The sequence below is a fragment of the Gallinula chloropus genome (genome assembly GCF_964237585.1).
Source record: "Gallinula chloropus genome assembly, chromosome: 4".
NCBI lineage: Eukaryota > Metazoa > Chordata > Aves > Gruiformes > Rallidae > Gallinula > Gallinula chloropus.
Window position 1 is genome coordinate 35,289,160 of NC_140088.1, and position 19,324 is coordinate 35,308,483.

A 19,324-nucleotide genomic window follows, 5' to 3' on the forward strand; every position below is an offset into this window, starting at 1 on the left:
AGCCCTTTCTAAAGGTGCGTGGATTTCTGTACACTTGCACTTTAATAGCTCCCTCTGATGGACATAGCTCACAACTGGCCTACACCAGGCAAAAGGGGCCTGGTTTGGATACTGGGAGACACTGGCCAGAAGCTGTTGTGGAGCATAGTCTGTGGTCACAGTAGACTTGGGTGGCCTGCTGATCTGATCCAACCTGTCAGTTCCTTTATCTCTGGCAGTTGTCAGCTGCTGTCCCTAATATAAAAATCTCTTTTTCTCAGTACTTCTCTGCATGTACTTCCCCTGTGCATATCACAGTGTTACCTGTACCACTTCAACAAAGAAAAACCGTTCAAAATGGTGGGATTTGAGTTGGGCAGAACCAGGCTTGTAATACCAGGGGCAGAAAATGTGTTTTCTCTGGTATAACAAATATTTCCACTGACTTGTAGAACCTCAGCACAGCCTCAGGGCTCTCTGACATCCTGCCTTTCCTTTCCACACACAGTGTTACACTTCCATTCCCTTGGGATAAGTGCCACTGGAGTCCTCACAGGCCTGCCCTCATGTACACACGCTCAAACATCCCATCCCTATCCTGTCCGCCCAGGCACAATGCACACACACAGCCTGTCATATGCTCTCCCACCAACCCACACATGCAAACCACTCCAAATGGAATTTAGATTTGTAAACTGCTGACCACATCCATAAACAAACTTGTTTAAAATTAGACTCTTGCAAGTAAACAGTGGGTAGTATGAGGAGCCTGGGGAGAGGCTTTCTGCCAGCTCTAGCCCTGACCTGCCCTGGCCCCTCCTCTAGATCCCGTGTTATATTTACTTTGGAGAAGCACAGAGGCAAGCTGGGATACAGACTGGAGCCCTGACTAACTTGGTCCCTTTCCTCCTGTTGCAGTTCCATATTGTTTGTTCCCAACTTGGATGAATTCATAATCAGTGGCAAGATATCCAGAAGGAAGACTTTGCAAACTAGTTAGCTTTCACACTCCATGAGCTAGCTAGCCTAGCTTCTGTTCACTTAAGAAGAATCTTGTTCAACAGAGTGAGTGGCTTCTCATAGTCATCCTGACAGGAAGAAGCCAGCAACTTATGGGGAAAAGCCTGCATAATATATGATCTGAATATTCTTTTCAGGATGCTGCAGTGTTGCAGTTATGTCCTGTTGGTTCTATATACAACACAGAGCAGGGAACGACAGCTTGATCCCAGGTCTGGTAGGATGCTTTGCTGGTTATAGTCCTGAGTCTTAAGTCGCTTTCTGTTTTTTCAGAGTTCCTGGAAAGTGTGGCTGCCATTTATCAAGATCTACTGGCTGGTAAGAATCCAAATACTGTGATTGTGCCAACATCATCCTCTGGGCAACATCGGCAGCGCCAATCCCAAAATGACTGCAGCCCACTCGATGGAGTAGAAGCATCTCTCTTCTACCAGTGCCTAGAGTCCTTGTGTGACAGATCAAAATACAGGTATGAATGGAGTCCAAAACACAGACTTGAAGCCTGTTTCTGGAGACCAACCTTTGTAAGGTTGGAGCTTTGAAGAAATACAGGACTTTGAACAAACTGTAGCTTCCAAATAGATCTCATTGGAGAGGTATGAAGGGAGATATCTGAGCTGAATTGCTTTAACCAAAGGAGAGAAACAATTTCATGGACCCAAGAAACATGGGATTTGAGCTGATTCTTGAAGTAATGAAATTATTTGGGTCTCTGCTTTCCTTCTCATTTCTGCATTGATGCTTTCTTCAAGGAGAGATCCATGAGTTAACTAGAGGAGATAAACAAATGCAGTTGTGGTTTTGGGTGTTGACACATGGGAAGGGCCCACTGGGGTGGACATAGTTTGAAGCCTTAGTACCTAGACAAGATTAGGCTGTTAGTCTGTACCTGAGCCTGTGATGCAGCTGGTCTCCAGCTACAGAGCCCAGGCACAAGATTAGCCTTAGTTCACCAGGGGAGAGAGAAATACCAGACCCTATTCTATGGCTTTGACAGACACGTTCTTCGTAGTTCCTTGCGAGTAGCAATCACATGCCCTACTAGAAGGTCATGAGCTAGATCCACAAAAAGACTCAGGACCCAAGTTCTACCCGATTCCTGCTTTAGGTGCTTGAATCCAAATTTGTGATCCAGAAAATTACTGCTGAGCTGCTGTCCAGTACTATAGATATCTAAGCATAGAGATGCCAGGTTGCATTGTTCTTTTAAGCAACAAAAGCTCTACATGCATGTATGTCCTGAGAGCTTCAGATGGGAAAGATACTGTGAGCCCATCTGGTAGGTCAGGCATTGCACAGCACTGTGAGGGGAGCCATTCCCAGCCTTTCATCCAGGCTTCGGTAACCTCCTTTGCCTGAGGCATCACCAGCCCACACCCATGTCTCCCAAGGGTGCCACTACATCATGGACTGCTCAACACTTCCTCTTTAGGAGGCAGGGTCTTTTGCATGAAAACCTTTTAATGAGTATTAGGCAAGAACAAGAATTACTATGATGATCTTGCTTAGAAGTTCCAGGGCTTAAGGTGAATTTAGGAGAAGGAGACGTGTCAATTTAGCCCCACCTAAATACTGGTTTTAGACATATTTAGGCCATCATTCGAGAGGCTTTTGTACCCCTTGGATGACTATCACTGATAAAAGGCTGATAACAACATAAGTTTTATTGTCTTCTAAAAGAAAGGATTTCCCAGTTGTTTTTTGAAAGAAAATGCTAAGACTTGTCATGTGTATGTCTCTGAGGGAACTAGGCTTTTCTCCTTGACCTTGGAATGGAGACAGGTAAGACTTGCTCAGACATCTTGCTTAGCAAATGGGGAGCAGATGCAATGCTAAATAACCAAGCGGGCGGCTGTTTGTTTTTAGCTGAGTCAGGGCAATTTGGCAGTATCAAAACAGGGAAAAAAGCTTGTTTCTCCAGTTTGAGAAGAAAGAATAACTTTAAAAGACAAGATGACCTCTTCTCTCTCTTCCTAGCTGTCCACCTTCTGCTCTTGTGAAGGAAATGTTAAGTAGTGCACAGAGGCTGACCTTCTATGGATTCCTTATGGCACTTGCGAAGGATCAGGGGATCAATAGAGCCCTAGGTAAGACTCCTGTGAGTGGTACAGCTCCAGACTTTCAGTCATTCTGTATTTCTGTGGAATTTCCTCTGTCCTGGATTTTACACTGTCAGGGAGAGAGTGAGGGAAAGTTTTTTTTGTTGATGGGTTAAATTTTAAAAACATAACACTGCACCTTACTGTCTACCTGAAGCTGTGGGCCTTCTTCAAAGATAAAATTAGATATGAAATGCTGCCCTAATAGAGTGTTTTACATCTTCAATAGCTGATCATTTTGCAGAACTGTTGCTTTAACATGTTTGGCTATAAAGGTTGGGCATTGGTGGCCAGGAGATGAATAAGGTGACTGTTTGCTGTTGACAGTACTGAATTAAGTCTCACAGATGTTAAGTGACTACTCTTGCTGACAGGATAAGGAGGCATATCTCATAGGAGAACCTCTGCTGCCTCCTTGGCTCAAAGCCTCAAAACCCAGTCTTTCCCAGCTCTTCTCTGTCTTCCCTCTCAAGGCAGTCATCTCACTAGTATATTAATCTACAGCCTGCTGAAATTCTGGTGATATCATAAAACATGCTGCTACAAAATTCTGTACTGCTGTGGGAACCAGGGGGATTACCCAGCAGCAACCACTGCTTGTTTCCATGTTGTGCTGGTCAGTATTATTCTATACTGTGGAAGGAAAGTGTTGCATTGGCAAAGGACAGTATGTAATCCATCCATAATTCAGACTCACAATTCTGTATTGCCCCTATGTGCCTTGCTTGTGTTCATCCTTCCCTTGCAAAGGGGAACAGAAATGGCTTTTTTGTATTTGACAAGTGTGTATCCAGGAGGTATGTTTAAATGTGTGAAGGCCCAAACACTCATCTACCCTTATCTTCACTCAGCAAATCACCTGGCCAGTAAGAGTGGGCTTTCTCTGTCTTTGGGTAGGTATCCTTTTGCCCTACACCTAGGCTTGAGTATCTGGCAGTCCCTGTATTACAAAAACAAACCTCAGTGAAAAGGCAGGTGTGCCTTGCCTGAGGGCTTGGTCTTTTGCACAGGTGTGTGTCATAGCAGAGTAAAAGTGTCCCCTCCCTGGCTGAGCCCCTTCTTGCAGCAAACCATTTAAGCTGCTAATGCTCCTTTGGGGCAGGGCTGCTTACCCAGCGACATGGAGATTATATATCAAAGGTGCAGGGATACAGCCCTGCAATCCCCTCTGCAAACAGGCTTAGGAAGCAGCGTATTCACTGGGGAAGGCGACGCCTGGATTGCAGCACGCAAAGGCTTCTTTTTATTCCTTTGCCCTATGAAATCCACTTCTAGTCGAGTGCAAAGAAAACAGATGAGCAGGGGAAAAAAAAATAATCCTGCCCCCAGCTTCCATTGTGCCCTCTACAAAGTGTGTAGGTTTTCATTTCCATTAACGTGGGCCTGTCCCCTGGCCCTCTGCCAGGCTCCTGCTGAGGCCTCACTCAGAGGAGGGGCAGCAGCCACAGGCCTGACAGGTGCTAGTGTCTTGGCAAGGAAAGGAGGATTCTTTTCCTGGTGTCTTTTAATCTCTCCTGAAGGATGATTTCAATAGTCTTTGCTCTGCAGGAAATCACAAGGTCCCCGAAGCCCTTCAGTGAGGGCAGTTCCAGGCAAAGGAGCTTTCAGTCAGGATGCTTGCCTTCTCTCTGGTCTCACAAAGCCAGTAGCTCCCTTTGAGGAACAGGGGTAGGGATTAGAGTGCCTTGTTCAGGCTGGGGCAGACTGAGTTCTTAAGGAAGCCTAACTCCAGTGTCAGTGTTGATTTGCAAAGCCTTTGAGCATTATTTACTGACTCTCGCAAGTAATTCCTGAGACCTCACTGTGCATTCTGCAAATGCAGAAACAAGTCAAGCTTTACCTGCCTAGTCTTTTAATTAAGCCCATGGAAGGGAACAGGCTGGGTGCTTCAGTGCACCTCCTGACACTGTGTGGTGGTGCCAGGCTTTCCTGTTTGTTTGTGGAGAGGTAGACCACAAGTGGAAGAAGTGGGGGACTCAGTCCTGGTCTAAACTGGTTGTAATTTTTAGGCAGTCATTGCTACATTTTGATGACTGTTGCTAGCTTACCTGGGTGAGGCAGGTGGCTCTTCAGCCCCATCCTTCAAGAGCAAGGTGTGAGGGCCAGAAAACAGATTTGTGTCCCCACGGGGAGTACAAGACCCTTCCTAAGCACCCAGGGCTCCTGAAAAAACAGGAACATTCCTCGCTGCACTGTTGGTACAGATTATCTAGTGGGAGTGTTCTTTTGCCTTGGTGTGCAGTGGCTGTGGAAGGCAGTTGCTATCATCTTCATGCTGGTTAATCATACCCTCCCATGACCCCTGTACAAAGTGGTTTGTTACAGAACTGGGAAGGAGGATGCTTCCTAAGAGACCCGTCTGCCTTTCTGAGCCCTTCCTGAAGTGCCAGTGTCCTTTCAGAGAATGGCAGGGATGCTCAACCAGCTCTTACAGTCCTGACCTACACCATGTCCTTCATCCTGAATAGGGTTTCAAAAGTGAAAAGCAGCATCCTGACCTTATGCTGAGAGTGAGCACCCAATTACTGTCCCAGCCTTTCAGCTCTCACCCAGACAGCAAGCAACGCAAGCATAGTCCATCCATGCTTACTCCTGTAGATCTAACGTGCACCAGAGGCAGGTCTGACTTTCCCAAGTGGCAAGGAAAGCAATAGAGTTGTATCTATCTGTGGAGTGTTTGGATGCCCAAGTTCAGTGCACCACAGGAAAGGCGAATGGCACAGAAGCGTACGTCTCTCTGGGTGCATTCAGGCTGTGGCACAAACAACATGTCTATTGCTCTGATGGGATCTGGGACTAATGACTATGTGGGGCAATTAGCAGAGGTGCAAAGTTGACAGATGGTCATTTCGGACAGTCGGTACTTGGTAACTTTGTATAGTGAATGGAAGCTGCTAACCCTTGGGGCTCTTTGAGCACTCTGAGAGGTGAGGCTACTGGAAGTGCCTCCCATTTAGTCTGAACTCAGGTACAGCCTGTAGGAAGGACACAGAGTATGGAACATCATTCTTTATTTGTCCACCATCCTCAACATTGAGGGTCCATTTTTCTAATAGATATAAGAAAGAGTTTTCTCTGTCCTGCAGTTCAGTTTTGGATGCTGCTACAGTTTGAGCACTTTCCTTTAAGAATGAATAGCCTGACTCTGCTCTTATACTTTGTTTTTTTTTTTTCCTTTTTTCCCCAGGGGCCTTGCCAGATAAAGGAGACTTGTTTCTGGACCCTGCCATGGATCAGGAACTTGAGAAATTGTAAGTGGAGTTGTCTAAAGTAGGAGGTAAAGCAAGAGATTACTAAAGCCTTCCTTAGCATGTTATGTGTAAAGTACTGTTCCTATTCCTTTGCTCGACTGTAGAACAATAGAGGACCTAAGAGAACAGAGAGGGCCTCTTTCTTTGGGGTGTCTTAGTGCAGCCAACAAAATCCTTAGAAAATTCTTCAGAAACAGAGAAAAGCTTGCATCAAAGTGGGATCTAGAGGAAGCAGCAGTCTCTAATGAACAGGGAGATGTTGTTTGGATGGTGAAAACAAGCTGTGTTGGAGGACACAGAATCAGTCCAGAAGAAAAGATCTGTTTAAATGGGAAGAAAGGTACTAGTACAGGGTGTTCCCCCCTCTGACATGAACATCTTTCCATCCCTGTCCTAGCTGTAAGTCCTCCGCCCAGGCAAAACTGCTACAGTAAGCGTTAGAGATGACAAGTTAGGCAGCCTAGCATGTGTCTTTTCTCTTTCAGGGTAGCTCAGGTATCAGGGCTGTCCATGGCCGGGCCCACCAGCTCCAGCGGGGACACAGCTAACTTGCCTGTCCGTAACTCACCCAGGATTAACTCTCCCTGGAAACCTCTGCACCACCGGCGAAAAATGGATGCTGAGAGCGAAGGCTCCAATGAAGAGACAGACTCCTCTGAAAACTGAAGGTTGTGAGGGTGGGCACCATTCCCCCTTTTGCGTTTCTCCAGACCCCACTGGAGAAACAGCACTCTCTCCCCAAGGCATCTTGTCCCTACTGCCAGGTCCACCCTTCTCTTCCCAGGAAAAACTCTACCTTCTTCCTAGCTCCAAATTCGGCCAGGAGTAGCTCCTCTGCAGAAGCTATTTCCAGTGCAGAGCAATGCTACCCCCTGCCGGCAAGCAAGACAATCCAGCAGCTGCTAGCGCCGACTCCGCTTGGAAATAGCCAGGCATTCTGTCACCAGGGCTCTGCCTCACGGTTCTGCAGGTGCTGGGAGGGCTGGTGCAGGCTGCTTCCCAGCGTTCCGCTGTGTGACCGTGTGCAGACTCTTGTCTACACCACGGAGTGGCTAAACTGCCAGTGGCAGCTCTACACTTGTGCTCCATTAGAATTGCTCCCAGTAAAGCTGCATCTGCTATAATCAAAGGTAGAGAAATTCCTGAAGTTTCTAGAAAAGAAGGGCTTCAGTAGTGCCATGCCACCTGCCTCTGCTTCCTCCTCCATGTGTCTGAGACTTGCCAAAGCAAATACAGCAAACAAGCCTGGTTGTGGGAAGTGTATTGCATGGTACTGTCAGGATCTTCTGCTGTGAGGCCTCCCACTGCCTCCAACAGCATAGTAAGGTCATTTGAGAACGTGAGCTTCAGAGGGGGTGGAGGAGAAAGTGAGCAGGTCTTTAAATTCCTTGGCCACAGGTGCTGTGGCTTGCCAACATAGCTGGGGATGGGTGGGTAGAAGCACGAGGGGAGGAAGAAGCAGTTATCAAATGAGTCCCAGGTTGGGTTTTTTTTTGTAAATACTGACATTGTTGTAGCATCTTAGTGTCACCCTTACAACTACACAAAGTAGTATCTTATGTGTTAATGCTAATGAACTCAGGAGCTTGGTCACCACAGCCCTGAATGTTGTTTAGGCCAGTTCCTGTGCCTCATCTTGCAGAGAGTAATTATTTCCTGGGGAATTTTAGTTTCCCTTGATTCTTTGGAAGCCTCCTTGCTCTTCCTGTTCATAAAATGCTGCAGCACAGGCTATGCAGAGCTGGTAGCCCAGAGCTTATAGCAGTGCTAAGCTGAGTGGATTCAACACACGCTGGAGCTATTTTAAAGCTAATCCCATAACTACTGCTGAGTCTGTACCATAGCCCCACCTGTGGAGCTAGTGGGAGGGTTTATTTATTTATTGTAAGTTATTTTATTTATTGATGTGCTCGCTAACTGTGTTCTCTCCTAGCCATCCGTGAGTGGCTGTGACAGCCCAGCAATAAAGCACACCGTGTAAGGCTGCTGCTGCATCTGGGTCTTCTGGGCTGCTGCAGCTGGGGGTAAGGCCCTGGGGGAGCGGTACTGGGCAGAGAGGAGCAGTGTGGGGCAGCAGTGGTACTCACAGGTCCCAGTTGCCTCTCACGGTGCCCTGCCAGATGGCGCCTGGGCCAGATGGTGCTGATACCCCCCCAAGGGCTGGGGCAGCTCTGCCTCACCCATCCGCCTGGTCAGCACCTGCAGCCACCCTTCAAACCCCCAGCTCTGCCTTTGAGCCTGTTACAGTGCAACTTGGGGCCAAAGCCCCAGCCAAGCCCAACCCTTACCCCTGCCCCCCTCTCCTGCCCCAGCACAGTGGCTGAGTGACCCTTTCCCTCCCACCCCCAGCCCTGCAGGTACCACAGCCGAGCAAGCTGGACAGGAGGGGCAAAGCCCATGCAACAACCCTGTGACCAGCCCCAGAGGGGTGCCAACAGAGCCCCAGCCTCTTCTTTTGCTAGTTGTGTCATGAGCCTTTAACCCTCCCTTTTTCTTCCTCCCCCATCCTCAACACCATAGTCCAAGGAAAAGAAAAAACATGCTCTTGTTTAAAACCAAATCAGGAGCAGAGAAGCAAATTGAACAGTCATCATGCTGCTGCACCTCAGAAATTCAACTCATGACAAAGTCGAGAGGTACAGGACTTCGACCTCAGTTCAAAGCACGGCAACAAAATAACCAGGGATCCAGTAAATATCTTTACAGTACTAATTTACCTGGGCCTTTTTTTGCTGATGATGTAATTAGAAGCTAAAAAAATAATCTTTGATAATTTTTTTTCTCCTGCATCAATATATGCTGGTTACAAGACAGTAAAAAGGTATATCCCATGGTAAGAGTCAGACCCTGCAAATACAGAGGACTCCACAGCACCATGGATTAGGAGCACTGAGCAGAACGAAAAAACAGTCATGTCCATGGGAACCAAGTAACATGATGTTCAGAAAAAGTATTCCCCTTTCCTCTGTCACTGGGACAGTGTGGGCCAAGGACAGGAGCAGTGATAGGGGTGGCCCAGGAGTCCTTGTCACGTGTTTTACAGCAGTGAGGTTAACCTGTAGGAAGGCCTGTCTCCACTGGCTAGTAGATAGCAGTGGGTTTGAGGGCACATTGAATTTTAATAGAGAGGAATCCAGAGATATTTGGAAAGCAGCCTGGGCACAACCATGTCCTCACCCCCTCTGCTTACCTCCACCCTCCCCACCCACCCCAGACAAACTAAGACAATCCTGCAGTTAACTCCAGGCAAAGGTGGCATCAGTGCCTCTTGCTGGCTTCCCTGTGGGTTGCAGTCCCTGGGTCATCAATATGAGCCATAACGATCCTGGGGAGGAAACACAGCAAGACACCATGCTACAACACTTCATTCAAACTACAGCGTAACAACGTCTTTGGGTGTTTTGGGATTGGAATGCAGCAGGAGGTTACCCAGACAGGACACCATACAAAAAGCAGGAAGCAAAATGGCCTTAACTTCTGAAGTTCTGCCTGAGCTTTTTGGGAAAACGCTTATCTGACATAAGGTGTCCTGTCCAGCAGGACAGTAAGGTCGGCCAAGTAGAGTTCACTGGCCAGCTACTGTAGTGTAGCCATCAGCTACAAAAAAGTATCTCTACCTTTCCATATAATCTAAGATGAACACTGATTCCAGCAAAAGCCAGAGTATGGTGAAAGTCCCTGAGCACAGAGAGAGCCTTGTCTGCCAAAGTGTAACCTCACCTGGAGGGAGTTCATCACACCGTTGGCTAGGACAGCCATCTTGCCAGCAACTGATTTCACTCCTTGCTTGAACTGTGCGATGTCAGCTGCAGGCAGGACATTTCCAATAGACACGCCACCTGTGAGAACCAGGGAGAGTTAGCCTGGTGTCCCCCAGCTCCAGAGAGCACCCTGACACCCTCCCTCCAGTCTAGGTCCTCCAAAGCCGCCCCCTTCCTCTACCTGCTGAGTGCTAACAAACCTGAGTGCGTGTTCTCAGCCTCCCCAAACAGGTCTGCAGAGCTGATGGCACTGCTGCCTGAGAGCTGCTGCAGTCGGGATCTGGCTTCGTACTGCAGCAGAAAACAAAACAAAAAGGTTACGAAGGAAGGAACAAACGAGGACCTGAGCAAACAGGAGATGAAGCCAGAGCTGTACCAGCTTCAGTCCTGCAGAATGCATCTACCTCAGCATCTGCCTCCCGCCCAAAGAACATATCTGAAGAGATGGCTTTAGCCCCTGCAAACTTCTGCCGAGCTTCATTGGATTCCACAACTGCTGTCCTGGTGTCTGTCTCCCGCCTACTGGTGGGTCTGAAAAAACAAGAGGGGAGGTATCTCAGCTTAGGCTCACCAACACAGTAAAGGAACAGACTTCTCTCCCCCAAACCCCAGCTGATCAAAGGAAAGCAACAAGCCCTCAGGTGCTGGCTACCATCAGGGCTCTCCTCTCCTCATCTCAGCACTCAGTCACCATAAAGACATGATAGGCAAGGAAGTGTCCAAGCCTCTTACACTAAAGGCCCTTTAACTTGCATGGACAAGCCCAAAAAAGCCTTCTGTGGAACAAGGCTCTTGTCATAACAGAGCAGCATCTCTCCCCCCATGTGCTCCCAGGCATATCCCATTGCACTGTCAATGCCCCAGAAGGTACAGTAGCAGTGGCAGGCACTTTATCTCACCTCTCTGAAACTGGACGAATACTGGAAATGGTCACCTCAGGTTCCTCCTCTTTGTCCATACCCCATGAAGAGTCTGTTTCCCATCGTGAGCCAAATGCATCTTCAAATGAGAAGGGACTATATTTGTACCTAGGTACCAAAAAATAGGTAATTTAGGCCAGATATTAAACTCAGAAATAAGCCAGGGGCTACAATGAAGCTAAGTCTTACTTGGGGGGTCCAGACGTGAAGCCTCCAGCATCTTCAAACAAGTCCAATTGGGAGCGGGAAGATTTTGCAGCCAGCGGTGTCTCCTGCTCAATTACTTGCATCTCTGACATCACCGAGTGCGAAACAGAACTAGCACAACAAAGAGGCAGTCAGGGCCGATGGGTCTGAGAGCATCCAGCCCCCACACCCTGCCTGCCTGCCTCAAAGCTGAATCCAGCCTCCACAGGCAGGGCAAAGTGCCACTAGTCTCAGGGGAGAGCTGTGGGATGCACACCCCCTTCACCGCTTATCCTCCAGAAGGTAGCTCAAGGCTTTGAGGAAGCATTCTGTAGTAGGATATCTGTCATGCAGCATGGTTCTAAGGCTAGACATTGACAGCCCAGATGCATCTTTGGAAAAGCTCAAATGAGCATCAGAACCTCTGAACAGAGTGCCCATTCCTTCTGGGGCCTAAAGCATTTTCAGACATAGTCCAGCACATGAGCCCTTTACACCTGTTGCAAGAGTGAGCAACTGCCTTCAGGAAAAACTTTTCCCAAGAGAGGTGCTTCCATGGCACCCATCTATCCCATGCCATTCATAGCCAAGTACCTTCTGGACACCAAGCCCATGCCCAGCCTCTCTGCTTGTTCACGCTTCTTCCCTTCGAGGTTCTGAAGTTTCTTCTCTTCCTTCTTCCGATCAAGTTGCAGTTCCTGGTACGCCAGTCGCATCGAGGTGACTCTAAAGGAAAGAGCAAGAGCTGTGGTGGGTGCCAGCTCATTATCCTCCACCACGCATCTCCAAAGGGGAGAGTAACCCTGACAACCCATCCAAACACTCCCTTCCACAACAGCTCTCCCAAAAAAATCTTTGCCTAGAAATTACTGTTTATTTTCCTATCTCACCTCCAATGGGATCCAATTCTTTTTTGGCTAACCACCATTTCCTTACTGTAAATGTTGCAGCCCCCCTCCACCCCCCGAATGCCCCATCCAGTTCAGCCTTTGCTTTTTCCAGGCCTATCCAAAGGTCAACAGAAACACAAAATAGTTCCATATCTGCTCTTTAGCTCTTCCAAGAATGTTAATTTAAATACAATACGGCAGCATAACTCGTGCCCAGCTGAAAGGGCTACACTGGCTCAGAGATACTGCTCATCCTGCCACGCAGCATGTTCTGCGCTCACGTTAGGTGGTCCTGGGGAGAACAGCATTAACCTCGTATTGCTTCTGCGTTACGTATGCAAGGTGCTCAACCCAAACAAGGTACTTACATGGACTCCTCAGCTTGTTTCCTGGACTCCACTGCCTGCTGCTCCCTCAGCTGTTCTGCCACCTGGGCTTGCCGTTCAATCTCACTGAAGCTCTGGCTGCTTACTTTCTGGGCTCCAAGACCTTTTTTTGCACCCAACTTGAAAAACAAAACCACGTTATTTCTTCACCTTAGGTTGTGCATCATAGAAAAGAATCAGAATCCTAGTCATTGCTGCACCGATTGGACCTTCAGCTTCCATGTGCAGTCACAACATACAGACACAACAGAGCTTGCAACTTCATACAGAAGAACTCCCAAGAGTTAACCCACTGGTGGCCAGAGTCAAGAGATCAGCTGCATACACTTCAAACCACAATAAGTAATGACCCAAAACCTAACTGGTTTTGTCAATTCATATACAAACTATCTCAAAAATAAGCAGTGATATATTCAAAGCTCTCCCTTCCCCAAACAGATCTCTCAGTACGCAGCTTTGTTGAGGACAGCAAGCAAGGGCCAGGCCAGCAGTAATGTGAGACACACTCTACCTCCTCTCCATAAAACAAGAGTTTTGACATACCCCTTTCTTGGCAGCTCCTGGCTTCTTCTTTCCAATGAGGGAGGATTTAAGTTCTGCAAGAGGAGGGATGCAGCAAATAAGCAGAAGTGAGCTAATTTAAGAAGCCGAAATTAGTCAGCAACTCACATGAACATCCACCACAGTGCAACTGATATAGAGTCCAGGGCACACCATGCAGCTTCACATCAGAAGCCTGGGTGATTTCACCCAACCAAGAAAGATTCACATAGAAGCTCCACAGTTGTAGGCTGGTGGCCAAGAGAAGCATGTCCACTGCCAAAGAAACTCCTAAGTGAATTCAGACCTTCACATAGCTCCTCCAAGTGTAATGCAGTTGGTGACCCTACCCAGCAGGGATCAGGGTAGCTAAAGAAAAGACTAGATTTATTCCATACATACATCCAAGAAAACACAGCTTCAGAGCCATGCGAAGGTCAGTGCCTCACCAATGCCTTGGGGACAAAGAAGCAAGAACCCTGAAGTCATATTCACATGAACAGCCCAATGACAAAATGGACCTAAAGTGCAGCAAGCTGTAAAAGCAACAGGTTCCCCAACACCTCGCGCACCAGGAACCTGTCACTCTGAGGGCATGAAGCATGCCACACTTGCACAGCCAGCCAAGGTCCAGCCAAGCAGCAGATGCCTGGGGAAAAGTGTAAGAACAAAGCAAACAGAGAGGGGCTGCCAGGGACATTTTTCCCAGCTTTCAATATGTAGCTCCAAAATCTTTTATTACCCTTGTTAGGCTTTTTCTTCCACAGAAGCACCTCCTTCCTTTCCCCACCCACATGACTTTTGTCAACCCACACTTTACATTGCTCTTGACAGCCTTTCCCATGTCTTTTCTTGTCTTACCCTAAGCTTTTGAAATAGGGCCATTCAAAAAATATTCACATTATCCAAGACTCTTTTCAGCTTACTTTTCCTAACATGTGATTTAAGGCTGTTTGGGTTTTTTTTTTTGTAATTATTGTCAGGAAACATTTAACAGGAACGACAGTAAGATCCCTTTGCAGAGAAGGAATAGCTGGTTTAGATCCCAACACAGGACATCTAAGTTCTGGCTCATTCTCTCCCTCCCAGCGCAGGAAGCTAATGTTAGAGTTGAAGGCAGAATCACCAGGGGGGCAAGCAGAGCTGTCACAAGCAGCCAGCGCAGGCTAGCTGTCAGCCAGTTACCTCTGGCAGGAGCAGGCCCTTGTGCTGAGAGACACATGGACATGTCTGAGGAAGAGACATAAAACACGGGGAATGAATAGGTACTTGAGGACACAGGCTTTCCACCCAGGATGAACCCACTGTGGGCTAGCAGCACACTCAGGAAGGATGCTCTGTGCATTGCCAGGATGGTAAGGGCAGGGAAGAATCAAAGACAAATCCCTGTTACTCAGGAAGCTAAAAAATTCATTTGACTCTAAAGCTTTGGGGTGGATGACGACACGACCCCAAGAAATAAACACACACCACAGCCACGTGGCCTTGATCAGTTTGTCCCAAGCTCAAAAAATTAAAATAAGCTTTTGGGAAGGTGACAGGGTTGAACTTGTGTCATCCAAAAGAGGCATAAACCCCCAGTAAATCGTGGCTTGGTTTTGAGGTTCGAAGAGATACTCAATACTGGCTTCAAAGGAAAATAAGCTCCTTCAGCTACTCTCAAAACTGGCTCATCAGCTCTAGCTCCACTGAGCTCACTACTGAACAGTAGGTATAAGAGCAACACTGATGTCAGAGATAGTGAAGAGTCTTACTTACCCAGAGGAGCTTTAGGAGATGTGCTCAACAAGTCAATAGATGGGCCTTGGCTGGAATCTGCAGGCACAAACCCAGAAGAAACCACTGATTCTCCACCCCTTTCTTTTCAGTGTACCCACAGTTCCACTGTATCTCCTCCACCCTCCTCCCCCTGCCCCCCCCCCCAAGCTAAGTTAGTTTGAAACACATCATTTCCAAAGCACACCTTTATGCCTCCACTGAGCAAGTTATTCCTTCTGCAGTGTTCTTAACACACTAAAAGAAAGCAAACCCTCTGCAAGGGAATACACAAAGCTGTTCCAAATTACAGCTATACCCTCAGATTCTAAGTTTCCTTGTCACTCACCCCAGAAACACTTATTGTTCTATATTTATGTCATTTCCAGATCCACCAAATTCAAGGGATAGAGAAGAGTGTTTAGACAAATATTTAAGTAAAAAAGCAGGGAAACAGGGCAGCTAGTCCTCAGAACACGTTTTTTGTGCACTTCAGAGAAAGCAGAGAACTGCTCCTAAAGAAAGCAGTGTTCTTGGAAGCGTCCACTTATTTAACAGCACATGGAGTTTCCACTCCTTCAAGCCTAAACTAATGGAAAAGCTCAGCTCTTCCAACTGTGGTACGGAAGTGTATTCTAGAAATTAAATGAGGTTCTTGGAAAAACTATTCAGCAGGGAACTCACTCAATACTTCACTGCCTTCTGACGTCTTTGCTGCTTTTTCCACCTCCGGGGAAGACTCTGCAGGACTCTGGCTAGTGTCTGCTACATCCCAGGTACTGGAAGACTGCAAAGAGATGCTTATTCTGGTGATTTGCGGAAGATGAATGAACCAAACAATCCTGAACATACCAGTTTCAGGCCAAAGGAAACGTGTTCCAAACTCCAGACTGTGCCTTCACTGAAGGGAATGCATATGGCCAACTCTACATTCCCTTAGCAGGGACCAAAATTAAAGAAAAAACACAGAAGATAAGCTGAATGGAAGGCCAGGGGGAACAACAGCATCGCTCAACAGCAGTATCAGAGTGGGCTGCTGTGAGGGCTTCCCAAGTTACACAGATGAGCTTAAACCTGGCAGAAAGCGTGAATGAGTTTCTCTGGAAAAAAATAATCTCAGCTTCCACTCTCCTTGTTGCCATACAGCCAAATCTCACATTAACCTATTCACCTGAGACAGCCTGCTTAGCATTGGGCAAGCAGTTGCCCAAATCCACTCTGCCAGGGTCTATGCACTGAAAGCAGACTAAACCAAAGTTCAAAGTAAGCCAGTTCTTGTGTTAACTGATCAAAGAGACTGTGTTGTAGCAGTACACAAAGCATTTTCCAGGGAGTAGCTGGTAGGCCCAAGTGTTCCTTGAAAATAAAGATGGTCTTGAAAACAACAGACATGGATATTACAGTTCCCACAAGGGACCGTTTGGATCTGTGACTGTGTCCCAGGCTGACAACTGAATCTTAGTCCTTCCATGTTACTACTGAACAAACATACAATTTAGAGTCCTTCAAAACAAATCAGGACTGGTCCTGGCTGAGCAGCTAGCTATTTAAGAGCTGTTAAGGCTGTCTGGTTTAGTCTTCTCACCTGTGTGTGCTCCATGAAGAAATCAGCATCACTCTTGTCCGGGGAGTGCCCAGGGGCCCCACTCAGTCCATCAATAAGCAGCTGAAGAGAGGAGAAAGAATCACAGAATCACAAGGTTGGAAGAGACCTTTGAAGATCATCGAGTCCAACCATTCCCATCCTATGCTAAACCATATCCCTAAGTACCTCATCAACCCTTTTTTTGAACACATCCAGGGAAGGTGACTCAGCCACCTCCCTGGGCAGCCTGTTCCAGGCCCTGACAACTCTTTCAGTGATGAACTTTCTCCTAACATCTAATCTGAACCTGCCCTGGCTCAGCTTCATGCCATTTCCCCTTGTTCTATCTCCTGTCACCTGGCTGAAGAGACCATCGCCCACCTCTCTACAACCTCCCTTCAGGTAGTTGTAGGTGGTGATAAGGTCTCCCCTCAGCCTCCTCTTCTCCAGGCTAAACACCCCCAGCTCCTTCAACCGCTCCTCATAGGATTTGCCCTCCAGCCCCTTCCCCAGCCTGGTTGCCCTTCTCTGCACTTGCTCAAGAACCTCAATGTCCTTCTTATGGTGGGGAGCCCAAAACTGCACACAGCACTCAAGGTGTGGCCTCACTGAAAGAAAGAAGGTACCTCATAAGGCCCAACACCCATCCCCACACTTGTAACAGCACAGAGCTGCCCGACTTACATCAGTGCCGTACTTGGCCATGGCAGCACTTGCCAGCTGCCGGATCTTCTCCCTGTACATCTGGGCAGCTCGGCTGTTGTACTTAGCGTTGGCATCTGTGGTAGTACAGCCGTGCTGGCGGAAGAAAGCAGTCTGAAAGAGAGAACAGTAAGTCTCTTGGCTGCTAGATCACACTCAAACAAGCATTAGACATAACGAGGAAGCTTCCCAGAGGGAGGGGATGAGATACTGAGCACACAGCATTGAACCAACAACCATTCGTTGATCAGCTTTCTCCAAGAAGTCTCACTCCAGGCCCCAGAAGCTTAAGAAAGCCATCCCTGTCCTCCACAGGAGGATGTTTCTGAGTCACAGTGCTGAGCAGGAGCTTTCAAACTGATCAGTAATACTAGCTTGTTTCATTGAAGAGGACTACGCCTCTCATTTAAATGAGATGTAGAAACCCACACATTCAAAGGTCTCACTTCAAGCACACCTGACAAATGCCTCCCCTTGTTACACATCTCAGATGAAGTTGGTTCCAAGAAAGCCACACAAAGGAAAGGGGTAAGAAACAGGGGATGTGGATCAGCAAGAGGGAAAGCAAGGAAAATGCCTACAGAGGTTCCTCACCGCGTTGGCATTGCTGCCCACTTGCATACACCTCAGCTGGAACCAGTTCCAGTTCGAATCCAACTCTGTGGACCTGTGTGAGAGCCAATTATTTATATTAATCACATACAGGCAACACCACACACAAAAGCAAGCTCTGAGCTAGAACAGTCAGATGTCCCACTACTATCCCAGAGCACAGGAGGCAAAGGGGGAATGAACATCTTGGTAACTTCTTTGCTCCCATGAGAAATTAATTTGAACTTCTGAAGTGAAGAAAAAAACCCAGTTTCACCTTCACACCAAATACCAGTGCCCAAACATAGAGGCTCTCGCACCTGTATTGCTTTTTAAGAGAGCAGAGCTTGAGCTAGGAAAGCTCAGCCAACAACTTTCTTCTACATGTGATCTCACCACAACATGAGACACCCACGTTCAGCCCATCCCACAGATTAGGCCAAAACACATGACAAAGCAACTGAGAGAACACCCAAGCAAGGCTAAGTGAGAGAGCACGGCTGGTAGCGGTTACTCACCTTATCTCTGACTAAGCAAAGGTCACAGGGCCGTACCTAAACTGCTAACTTTAACGAGTATGGCAAGTCAGAAACACCAGCTCAAAACCCAACACCATCTTGCCCGCTGGGCAGATGAGGAAGAAATTAAACGACAGCCCAGCGGTGACCCACGGGCCAGTGCTGCCCCCCCGCCCCCGCTCCCGCCCCCCACGCACCTGATGAAGCTGAGGTGCACGCCCAGGGATCTATGGACGCCGGAGCAGTCGATGCACAGGAAGACCCCGTAGGTGATGCTGGCCCAGCTCGGGTTCTTGGCGCCGCAGTCGAAGCACGACTAAAGCAAAGGCAAAGGGACGGCCGGGTTAAGGCGGCGGCTCCTCCGCCCCCTACTGCAACCCACCGGCCCCGTCCCCCCGGCGCGGCCCGGCCCGGCCCGGCCGCTCTCGCGGAGCCCTCCCCGCGCCTCCTTATCCGGCCGTCCTATCGGGGCCCGGCCCGAGCCCTAGTGCCGGCCCGGGGAAGAGGCCCGGCTCGGGAGCGCGGAGGCCCGACCAGCGTCGCCCCACTACCTTGTTCGCCGGCGCTGCCCGGAGTCGCTTGAAGAGGGTCTGAATCTCCGTCTTGCTCGGCTCCGCCGCCATGATCTCTCCTTCCCAGACGCCACCGCGGCGACGGGTACCGGCTGGGCCCAATCGGCGCACGGCTCCGGCCGCAGTACGGGTGCCGCCCGAGCGTACAGCGGCCCGCGGACGGGTCCCCGCGGGGGTCAGCCCCTACCTGCCCGGTCGCCATGACGACGTGGGCGCGAGGCCGTTGAGCCATTGAGCGCTCCCCCCGCCACAGGCGGAGGGGCTGCTCGCCGGCAGTCCCCACCTTCCCCGGGCTCGGGGGCGGCCCCGGCGCCCAGGGGTGGGCGTTTCGGGTCGCGGCCCCTCCTCGGCTCCCTACGGGGCTGCGGCCTGCAGGCCTCAGGGCTGCCTGCGTGTCCTCCTCCGCAAACCCCCTTCCGAGCCTGGACGTCAACGGGGTCGTTTCCTCCCCCCGAGACCCCCAGCTCCGGCTGCTGGTCGAGTTCCCTCGGCCCCTCGCGGCACAGGCAGGAGGCAGCGGCGCTCCCGGGGAGCGCTCCAGGCCGTCCCTTCCTCTCGGGGGGCCTCTG

General features: G+C 48.9%; 2 protein-coding genes across 3 annotated transcripts in view; one reads left to right on the top strand and one right to left on the bottom strand.

Moving 5' to 3' along the window:
* Nucleotides 1-7,144, top strand: part of CSTPP1 (centriolar satellite-associated tubulin polyglutamylase complex regulator 1) — a gene marked incomplete at its 5' end in the record, with an annotated part of 78,113 nt that extends 70,969 nt beyond the window's left edge. Inside the window, 4 exons of the mRNA XM_084263906.1 lie at nucleotides 1,273-1,468; nucleotides 2,977-3,086; nucleotides 6,286-6,349; nucleotides 6,835-7,144. Of these exons, the coding sequence (XP_084120032.1) occupies nucleotides 1,273-1,468; nucleotides 2,977-3,086; nucleotides 6,286-6,349; nucleotides 6,835-7,015 (551 nt within the window). The 3' untranslated portion in view covers nucleotides 7,016-7,144. The remainder of the gene's footprint in view (nucleotides 1-1,272; nucleotides 1,469-2,976; nucleotides 3,087-6,285; nucleotides 6,350-6,834) is intronic.
* A 1,779-nt stretch (nucleotides 7,145-8,923) lies between these two features.
* On the bottom strand, nucleotides 8,924-18,806 carry ARFGAP2 (ARF GTPase activating protein 2; the record flags this gene model as incomplete). 2 transcript variants are annotated; one of them, XM_084263881.1, is made up of 17 exons in its annotated part: nucleotides 8,924-9,674; nucleotides 10,070-10,188; nucleotides 10,311-10,401; nucleotides 10,515-10,641; nucleotides 11,010-11,138; nucleotides 11,220-11,348; nucleotides 11,811-11,942; nucleotides 12,475-12,611; nucleotides 13,036-13,088; nucleotides 14,218-14,262; nucleotides 14,791-14,847; nucleotides 15,472-15,574; nucleotides 16,373-16,453; nucleotides 17,057-17,188; nucleotides 17,669-17,741; nucleotides 18,381-18,499; nucleotides 18,735-18,806. In XM_084263881.1, 17 exons carry the CDS (start codon nucleotides 18,804-18,806, stop codon nucleotides 9,654-9,656), a joined length of 1,620 nt encoding a protein of 539 aa, XP_084120007.1. In that variant the 3' UTR covers nucleotides 8,924-9,653. The 2 variants fall into 2 exon arrangements, with proteins under 2 accessions (XP_084120007.1, XP_084120008.1); XM_084263882.1 differs by lacking the exon at nucleotides 14,218-14,262.
* Nucleotides 18,807-19,324: the final 518 nt, after the last annotated feature.